General features: G+C 38.7%; 1 protein-coding gene across 1 annotated transcript in view; it reads left to right on the top strand.

Annotated features, from left to right (window-relative positions):
- LOC103366146 (cullin-5-like) overlaps positions 1–10,085 on the top strand; it is a gene marked incomplete at its 3' end in the record, with an annotated part of 18,328 nt that extends 8,243 nt beyond the window's left edge. The window contains exons 7-14 of the mRNA XM_008293789.1: positions 3,006–3,086; positions 3,850–3,988; positions 5,944–6,074; positions 8,078–8,185; positions 8,266–8,330; positions 8,428–8,560; positions 9,411–9,542; positions 9,928–10,085. Of these exons, the coding sequence (XP_008292011.1) occupies positions 3,006–3,086; positions 3,850–3,988; positions 5,944–6,074; positions 8,078–8,185; positions 8,266–8,330; positions 8,428–8,560; positions 9,411–9,542; positions 9,928–10,085 (947 nt within the window). The remainder of the gene's footprint in view (positions 1–3,005; positions 3,087–3,849; positions 3,989–5,943; positions 6,075–8,077; positions 8,186–8,265; positions 8,331–8,427; positions 8,561–9,410; positions 9,543–9,927) is intronic.
- Positions 10,086–10,412: the final 327 nt, after the last annotated feature.

A 10,412-nucleotide genomic window follows, 5' to 3' on the forward strand; every position in this document is an offset into this window, starting at 1 on the left:
CTGGGTTTTGACCATCGTGAGACAGGTTTGTTTTACCCTACTGATGATGTGTTGTTGCAATAGTAATCCTGCCTAGTACGAGAGGAACCCTGGCGCTTTCAGTCATTTGAATAAAAGGAGTAAAACAGTCAGGATCTGCTGCCGTGGCCCCTTAACAGCATGTCTGTGGCTCAAACAAACCAGAAGTTTTTTGTTTATTTAAACACAGCGCTGGCCCAAAATGTTCAGACTCAGTTGAGCAACAATCACAATTTGCTCAAACTTTGATTGTTTGTGTACACTCACCGGCCACTTTATTAGTACACCTGTCCAACTGCTTGTTAACGCAAATTTCTAATCAGCCAACCACATGGCAGCAACTCAATGCATTTAGGCATGTAGACATGGTCAAGACGATCTGCTGCAGTTCAAACAGAGCATCAGAATGGGGAAGAAAGGTGATGTAAGTGACTCTGAACATGGCATGGTTGTTGGTGCCAGACGGACTGGTCTGAGTATTTCAGAAACTGCTGATCTACTGGGATTTTCACACACAACTATCTCTAGTGTTTACAGAGAATGGTCCGAAAAAGGGAAAATATCCAGGGAGCGGCAGTTCTGTGGGCGCAAATGCCTTGTTGATGCCAGAGGTCAGAGGAGAATGGCCAGACTTGGTTCAAGCTGAAAGAAATGCAACAGTAACTCAAATAACCACTCGTTACAATCGAGGTATGCAGAATAGCATCTCTGAACGCACGTCAAACCTTGAGGCAGATGGGCTACAGCAGCAGAAGACCACACCGGGTGCCACTCCTGTCAGCTGAGAACAGGAAACTGAGGCTACAATTCGCACAGGCTCACCAAAATTGGAAAAACGTTGCCTGGTCTGATGAGTCTCGATTTCTGCTGAGACATTCGGATGGTCGGGTCAGAATTTGGCTTCAACAACATGAAAGCATGGATCCATCCTGCCTTGTATCAATGGTTCAGGCTGGTGGTGTAATGGTGTGGGGGATATTTTCTTGGCACACTTTGGGCCCCTTGGTACCAGTTGAGCATCGTGTCAATGCCACAGTCTACCTGAGTATTGTTGCTGACCATATCCATCCTTTTATGACCACAGTGTACCCATCTTCTGATGGCTACTTCCAGTAGGATAACGTGCCATGTCATAAAGTGCGAATCATGGTTTAGTTTCAGACTGGTTTCTTGAACATGACAATAAGTTCACTGTACTCCAATGGCCTCCACAGTCACCACATCTCAATCCAATAGAGCACCTTTGGGATGTGGTGGAACGGGAGATTTACATCATGAATGTGCAGCCGACAAATCTGCAGCAACCGCGTGTTGCTATCATGTCAATATGGAGCAAAATCTCTGAGGCATGTTTCCAGTACCTTGTTGAATCTATGCCATGAAGGATTAAGGCAGTTCTGAAGGCAAAAGGGGGTCCAACCCGGTACTAGCAAGGTGTACCGAATAAAGTGGCTGGTGAGTGTATATAAAGTAAGCCAGTGTAGATCTCTTTAACCTCAGGGAAGCTCAGCATCTTTAAAAATCCCTCCAGGGACTTCTTTCTGGATATTTTTTTAGAAGAATGTACTCCTTTGCGGAAGAAGACTGGGCTGATTGTTTGTTTGAATAGGATTTATTTCATGCATATTTCATTCGATCAAAGCACTTTTGGGCCTCCAGCAACAGTGGGTTTTTTTGTTCTTGGCTTAGTTTTAGATTCTTTCTCTGCTTTTAAAAAATGTCTCTGCCACAGACACTGTAATTCATTTATGCTGTAGCCTGAAGGCAACAACATAGACAGGATTTGATTTCTTTTTGCAACTCCACATGGTGTGTGAATGTCAAAGCCTGCAATTTGTTTACATGTGAAATAAGTTTCTAAGTAATCCAAACTAACAAATATACATAAGCAGGTTTTAAAATTATTACCAGCTGATAAGCTACAGGGCTGCGAGGTGGCTTGATGGTTACCACGGTTGCCTCGCAGCTAGAATGTCGCCGGTTAGCGTTCCAGTGAGGACACCTGAGATCTTTCTGTGTGGAGTTTGCATGTTCTCCCCGTGCAGCGTGAGTTCTCTCCGGGTGCTCTGGCTTCCTCCCACAGTCCAAAAACATGTTGAGGTTATTTGGTGATTTTAATTGTCCGTAGGTGTGAGTATGAGTGTGCTTGGTTCTCTGTCTCTAAGTGTAGCCCTTTGATAGACTGGCGACCTGTCCAGGGTGTCCCCTGCCTTCGCCCTGAGTCGGCTGGGATAGACTCCAGTCCCCCTCAACCCTAGTGAGGGTTAAGCGGTGCATAGATAATGGATGGATGGGATGATGAGCTACAAATATGCTAAATCAAAAGTTGATAAACATCTTTCAAAAACCCTTTTACTTTTATTACAATAGAATACACCATGTGGACATTAAAGGCATTTAAAAACTCTTTAAATATTTACTTTCCCCGCAGAAAACCCCAAAAAACATTTACTATCATGAAAAAAGAAAAAACTAATCTCATTAGGCAAATATGCCAATAAAATGTTTGAATGAACACCACTATGTCTTTTTTAATGATTATTTCCCAAAGACGTATTCTGTACTTTAATGGCAACAAATAGTTTTAACAATTTTGACCATCTTGATAGTTCTGACAGTTTATGCCTGCACATTCTTTTACATCTGAAATGTCTGTGATCTTTACATGATAAGTTATTGAGCATTAAATAGGTGTTTATATATAATTTGACACACATTTGCCCAAAACAGCTGCTGCATAAAGCGGTTAAGGTCTTACATGTTTTCATATCGTTTTATTCTGTTGATTGCTAATGTGCCACTCATGGAATTTATAGTTACTGATATTTATTGTAAAATCTGTTATTATTTGGTGTTTTTAATTGTACTTTTATGGTGATCATGCACTAGCTTTGGACATTTTTAAATGTCATGCTTTACAACAGAAATGCACAAGCAGTTGACAGTTTTATGTGACATAACTGTGTTTAAATCTGTATTTTCACCAGGCTGATTCAAAGCTGAGGGAAGAGGAGAAACGTGCACTGCGATACTTGGAAACAAGACGCGACTGTAACTCTGTACAAGCAGTGAGTACTAGAGAGCGTGGAACTTCTTATTGTCTTGGCAAGTTTGCGGTTGGATCAGTTAGAAATTCAGTTAAATCACTTTTTTTCGTCATAGATATAGTTTGCCAGTTTGTATGTTTACATACCGATTTCTTAAGTCTCCACTTTTTTATTTTCTTTAAACTTGATCACATTTTTAAGCTTTTCTTTGTAATTTGTAAAATTTAATTTTCATAAGAGCTGAACTAACTACCAGTGTTCCTAGTTATCCTATTTCACAACGTTACATCCATATTTGTACACATAAAGCACATGTTTACCCTTCTTTTTTAGTAAAATCATTGAAAATTTGTAAGAGGTGTTTCCTATGAAACAAATACATTTATTATCTTGAAAAATTGTGTGTGTCCTTGGTTAGAGGAGAATATTGTAATTAAACAGTTAGACCAAGTAACTTCCAATAAAACCACAACCTGGCTTATTTTTGTCTTTTTTCAACATATTAGTGACAAATCAGCAGTTTTTTTTTTGTTGTTGTTTTTTTTCACTTGGACAGAGCCAGGCTAGCTGTTTCCCTTTACTTTAAGTCTTTATGCTAAGCTAGGCTAAAGACTTCCAGACTTTAATTTCCTACTTAACTCACATGAGACTAATGTTGATCTTCTCATCTCGCTCTCAGAACAAAAATGCTGAATGATAGTCCCGAAATGTTGAACTATTCCTTTGAAAGACAATACACACTGTATTTTTAATGAGTGATTTTTCTCTCTGTCTGTCTTCCCAGTTAATGGAGTGTTGTGTCAATGCACTAGTAACGTCATTCAAGGAGACCATCTTAGCCGAGTGTCCAGGCATGATCAAACGAAATGAGACAGAGAGTGAGTACGGCAGGACTGCTCCCACCAAAGGCTCAGCCAGCTCAGGTTTGCACCAGGAGATAGCCCTGACCAAACCTCCCTGTCCAGCATCTGTAGAACGTACGTCTATGTTGCCACCACTGCTATGAAATAAGGGAAGTCATTCGATATCCATTTTATGAGCTGACAAGGTTTGCTAATCTCTCAGAAATCGGACTCAGTAAGAGGTTTTCACGGAGGGACAGCTGTGGGTTGGGTGTCAGTCATTGTAGTTTCATTTGCTGATTTGACCCGTGTATCATCGAGTCCAGCAGCTGCATCAGTGGTTAGGAAACCTCTGCCCATGGAAGCATTTAAGGTACTTCAACCCCTTCAGCTCCAAAGCTGTAGTGTACATCAAAAAGGGTACTTTGTCCGTGAGTCAAAAATGGCAAACGGTAAATGGACTTATATAGCACTTTTCTACCTTCGCGGGACTCAAAGCACTTTACAATGTTTTCTCATTCACCCATTCACACACACACTCATACACCAATGACAACAGAGCTGCCATGCAAGGCACTAGCCTGCCATTGGGAGCAACGTCGGGTTCAGGGTCTTGCCCAAGGACACTTCAACTGCGGAACTGCCAACCTTACCATCAGAGGACAACCGCTCTACCACCTGAGCCACAGCCGCCCTATAACTTTTTCAAATCTGAAGTCATGGACGTGAAACCTGTATTTTTAGATTCAGAGTGACCTCAGATGCGTATTGTGAATTATGTCCATAAACTGCTTTGAAATCCTGGAAAAAAGATCCTCCTCATGACCTTAAAACTGCAGAGAATCATCACAATATTTATGTTTTCTTCAGTATTTAAGTGAACCAGTGATAGTTGTCTGTATACTGATGGGTACAATGGAGAAAAGAGCTGCTATTAGCTGTTTCAGCACACTGTAAATGGTGCCAGTTTACACAAATGTAAACAAATATATGTGTCTACAAAAAAGTTGACTCTAAAAAAGACATGCTAATGAAACAAATGTTGCTCTTTTATATCTTAAATGCTATAATCACTTTCCTAGAGCTGATACCATAATGTCACAATGGTTTGAAAGCACACAACCTGTGTGCTTTCAAACCATGTGTAAGAAGTGCCGAAGTTGTTTAGAGAGGGAACATCTTATGAAAGTCTTTTGTGGAGGAGATTAAAACCAGAAATAAGAATTCAAATTGATGTTACTCAAAACTGAATTTGATTTTTGGTCATTCTAACAATCTTTAAAATTGACTTTCTTTGACACGTTTACCTACAGATGTATCAATATATCAAATATTAATGCGCATAAACCGCAAACCCTGTTTCTCTAAAGTGACTGAATAGGATTTAGCTTGATATAATGATTTTATAAATTGAATTTGACCAAAAAGTACTGAGGTTTGATATTTTTCAGTACTGGAATCTCATCATATTTGCTTTTTGTCCAACTTTTTCTGTCCTCAAACTGTAGTTTAGTTTAAACGAGCACATCTCAGATGCTTAAAATCCACTCAGATATCCTAAAATAAGCTTAAGCAACATTGTTATTTCAGAGTCTGTCCATCATTTTAATGTAAAGCACAGTTAGAAATTATCTTAAGTGAACATTTAAGTTGGAAAAAAATGAGACCTCTGCTCAGTTTCTGGCCTGCATTAACCACCCATCAGTATTTGTAATGCATTTGTGTGCTCATGCAGTTTGATTTAACAATAAACGAAGGCCATCCACAGTAATGGATTTTAAAGCAGCCTAGTATTCAATAGCCTGACTGGTTGCTTACACTGCTTTTGCTAAACTGTGAAACAAATCTGGTACCACATTCCCCTTGGAGTTCATGGTTATTATTATTACGATTTGAGATACATAGCGTATTGATTTAAGGGCTTATGATCAATCTGCACAGTAAATAAGTGGTCAGTTTAAATGCTGGACTCCCCCTTAACTCAGAATCACAGTTAATCCAGAAAGTTCTAATGTTGCTTTTTCCTTCCATCACAGAGTTGCATCTGATGTTTTCCCTGATGGACAAAGTGCCCAGCGGCATCGAGCCCATGCTGAAGGACCTGGAGGAGCACATCATGAGCGCCGGCCTGGCCGACATGGTGGCCTCAGCAGAGACGATCACATCTGTGAGTTACACACACACACACACACACACAGATGCAGGTTACTCCAGGTCTTGTTTTCAATGTTTTGGGCCACATTGAACCCAAGAGATGTAGTAACATGGCATCATCACTGTTGTAAATATTCAACACGTAGTAGTAAGTGTAGTAAGATAGTAGTAAAGTTATCATTATCTAACCAGTGAGCTTTACTCCTGCAGAATTTTGCTTACATTTATTGCAACTGTTTAACCATGATTTTTTTTTTGCATTAGCAGAGCTCGAGACTGGGACCGTTTTGGTCGTACTATTTTTTTTTAGTCCCGACTATTTTTTGAGAGTGTGCAAGTTAAAATTTTAACTGGTCGCATTCGTGCGAGTGAATGATGATCATTAAGCTGTTTTGTTGTCTCTGTGACCAGCGCAGGTAGCTACTGTGGTCACCACAGTGGTGGAAAGCAGCACTTTCATAACTTTGGTGGATTGTGGTATTTACACTTAAAAATGTGATCTTCTCATGAAATGCAGAGCACATCTGCATTTGCTGTTATCTATGAGCAGAACAGAGCATGTCGGTGCGCTCCACATTATGCAGAAAAAATTACTGTTTCATTTCGGACACATCTGACACTAGAGTGCCCCAGTTTAACTCTTTTCAAAGTATTTTTCAGTCACGCCTGTCTGAGCACACCGCGCTCACCAAGCAACAGCTACCACAGCCTGCAATGTGTTGCGTTTAGGGAACATCTGTAAGTTGTAGCGTCTATTGATAAGCAGATGTTCAACAAGTGATGTGTTTTGCCTGTGACCAGGTGGGAGGTGCGAACAGTGAAAAAGTTAGTTTGGAGCCCTGATTAGCTGTTTTTTTTTTTTTTTTTCTAAATGTAGCATCACTTATATGTACTTTAACATACTGTTCAATCATTTTCAGCCAATCATTATCAATTATTTTAAATGTGTTTTAGTTACTTTAAATTAGCTGTTGTGTGTTTTAATCATGATTTTGTTTTTTATCTAATTCATGCTCCAGCACATGTTTATAGTCAATAACACAGTGTGCTGCAAATTGTATAACATGCAAAATTAGCTATTAAAGACCCTCTCTGATGAAAATCAAGTTTTTACCTTGTTGATGTCCACATGGTGTTTTTTTAAAAAATATGTTTGAGGACACATCATGAGGTTTAGAGGAAGCACATTGTAGAGTAAGCCATTTAAAGCAATGAGTTTTCCTGAGAGAAAAGTTCCAAATATGTCATTTTCATAAACAGACATGAGTTTTTAGGGGTTTAATCAATGACTGGAGAGTGACTTTAACAGTTGCTGAAATTTATCTGTTTTTTTTTTTGTTTTTTTTAAAGTTTTCTTTATGATAAATTCATTGTTGGCTGTCACTACGTCCAGCTGTAAATCACAAAATGAAAATGTTAAAAGCTAACTCAATGAGATTAATCTTTCAAAATGTCTGTTCTGTTTACACATGTCAAGACTTTCAACATGACATATTCCAATGTAAAAAAAAATGATGTTCAAGTTCATGTTCAGTCCATTAAATTATGGAGCACCATCACCTCCGACCTGAGGCTTTCTTCATTATTATGGAATACAAAATACAAATGCAGTGTGCTTTTGTAATTTCTATGTTCCATCTTTCTTTGTCTTTTACCATTTAAAATGGGTATTTAGGCTGTGTGTTTTTTTTGGTTTTGTTAACCTTAGAGATTGAAATGCCATCTACTAAAAGACAAACATCTGGGCCTGTTTTGATGACTATTGACTGTGATGAGTATTATTGTTTATATCACTAATGCTTGGATTTTGATATTCAGAGTGACCGGCTTTCAACTGCTACTGATGCAAACTAAATGACTAAGCTGATAGTTTCAGAACCAAAGGTGCCAATATGTAGGACATTCCATTGATTTGACAAAGTAATGTCAACTGGAGGTCCTCTTTAACCTTAACTCCAGGTCCACCTTCATAAAAGATTATTTAAGTCTGGTTGCCCCACCTGTTCTTTGTCACAGGACTCAGAGAAATATGTGGAGCAGCTGCTCACCTTGTTTAACCGCTTCAGTCGGCTGGTGAAAGAGGCCTTTCAGGACGACCCACGTTTCCTGACAGCAAGAGACAAAGTGAGTTCTGCTAACTTGTCCATTATTAACAGTGCAGCTGACAGAACATGCTCTTAACTATTTTTTAAATCTTTTTGCAGGCATATAAAGCTGTTGTCAATGATGCCACTATATTTAAATTAGAGCTTCCCATGAAACAGAAAGGGTAAGACGAGCTGCCTGCATGAAATTTAGCCTTTGCTCTGTATGATTAAGGGCAGAAATGTCTGACTGCACTCGTCTCTGCTTACCTACGTTTACAGGGTTGGATTGAAAACTCAGCCAGAGTCCAAGTGTCCGGAGCTGCTAGCCAATTACTGCGACATGCTCCTGAGGAAGACCCCACTAAGCAAGAAGCTCACCTCTGAGGAGATTGAGGCCAAGCTCAAGGAAGTGGTTAGTTTTGTGGTTCTTAACCCTGTCTTCATTATTGGATTTAGTATACAATTTCAAGTTTTTCTTATTTAGTTATGTACAATGACCTTTCAAAGTCTGCTACAAGTCTTCAGGTAAAGTAGTAAAAAGCTAAACTTCTTGATGACTATTAACACTTTAAATACACTGACATAATCACAGTGATGTATTGTAGAAAACGCTCAACAAATGAAGAGAAAGTCATGTAGCTGTCTGGATAGTGTTGCACCAATCCAACGTTATTTTAAACTGAATTACACAGCTTGAACAACTGAAAAAGGAAAAAGAACTGAAAAAAGTCAAATTATAATTTAGTGAGATAAGACATTGCTTTTGAATTGCGGTTGAAAAGAATAATTTAAAAAACAAACAAACAAAACTATCCCGGACAAATTAGAGCACTTTGCTGATGAGCAGTGGGCCAAAATCCAAATACCTGTCAACAGGTGCAGAAGTCTGATTGAGAGTTACAGAAAACACTTGACTGCAGTGATTGGCTCAAAGGGTTGTTCAACAAAATAGTAGTTTATGGGTCCCATCACGCCTGTTTGCTTGTTTTTTGTTTGTTTGTTTTTAAAAAATATTTCTGTTAAACCACAATTCAAAAGCAATGTCATGATTTTCATTAAATTATTATTTACTATTACTTTTGTCAATTTCAACATATTTCAGTGACACCTGTTTTTTCCATTTTGCAACTCCAAAAATGTTGCAGTATGTTTGATTTCAAAAATATGAATTTAGCTTTTCCAACAAGACATAGCAGACTTCTGTTCAAAGTCAGCAGTGGATAACTAACTGAAACATTTTCTCCTGTGTTTGCTCTTTGCAGCTTTTAGTGCTGAAGTACGTCCAGAACAAAGATGTGTTTATGCGCTACCACAAAGCCCATCTGACCCGTCGGCTCATCCTCGACATCTCAGCCGACAGCGAGATAGAGGAGAACATGGTGGAGTGGCTCAGGGTAGGAACTGGGTGGATGGCTGTAATTCTTTCTTATTAATAATATCAAGAGTGTTTTTGTTAATTTCATACCATACTCTATTCACCAACTGCCTTTATCAGAGTAACGTCTTGGGCTGTTTTCCTTTACATTTACCAGCGCAAATATAGAAAAACATTGCAATCAGTCACTTCTAGCAAATGTCTGCATACACGATTAACAAAATCATTATAATCAAGTTATTTCTTATAAAAAGGAGCATCAGATGTCACTCAACATTTGGTAAATAATAAATTGTGGTGTACTGGAAAAGAGTTGTGCGATGTGTTTTGATTTTCAAAAACAATAAAAGATGCAGTTTTCATCATCTTACTGTATCCACCTGTGATGCCAATTATCTTAACAGGAAGTAGGAATGCCGGCTGATTATGTCAACAAGCTGGCGAGGATGTTTCAGGACATTAAGGTGTCAGAGGACCTCAACCAGTCGTTCAAAGAAATGCATAAACACAACAAGCTCGCTTTACCAGGTAAACACACATCCAACACATTTGAGCAGCTGCAGTAAGTCCATATTTGATAGTTTTTATTTAATTTATTAACTTAAATGATAGAATAATTTGACATTTTGGGACAAACACGTATTTACTCCTTGCTGAAAGTCAGATTAGAAGGTTGGAATCTGTGCACTTAACATAAAGCAGGATCATCAGCTGCTTCGCTTAGCTTTGCATTGAGACTGTAAAAACAGGAGATGATAGATATCCTCACTTTATGATTTGAGTGTAAAATGATAACTATTGAGCTCTAAATGCTTTGTTGTTAGGATTCTACCTTAAGATAAGAGTTTCAAAAAGCTGATACATAAATAAGCTGATTGCCATACAGCTA

Source organism: Stegastes partitus, unplaced genomic scaffold (assembly GCF_000690725.1).
Source record: "Stegastes partitus isolate 25-593 unplaced genomic scaffold, Stegastes_partitus-1.0.2 Scaffold912, whole genome shotgun sequence".
NCBI lineage: Eukaryota > Metazoa > Chordata > Actinopteri > Pomacentridae > Stegastes > Stegastes partitus.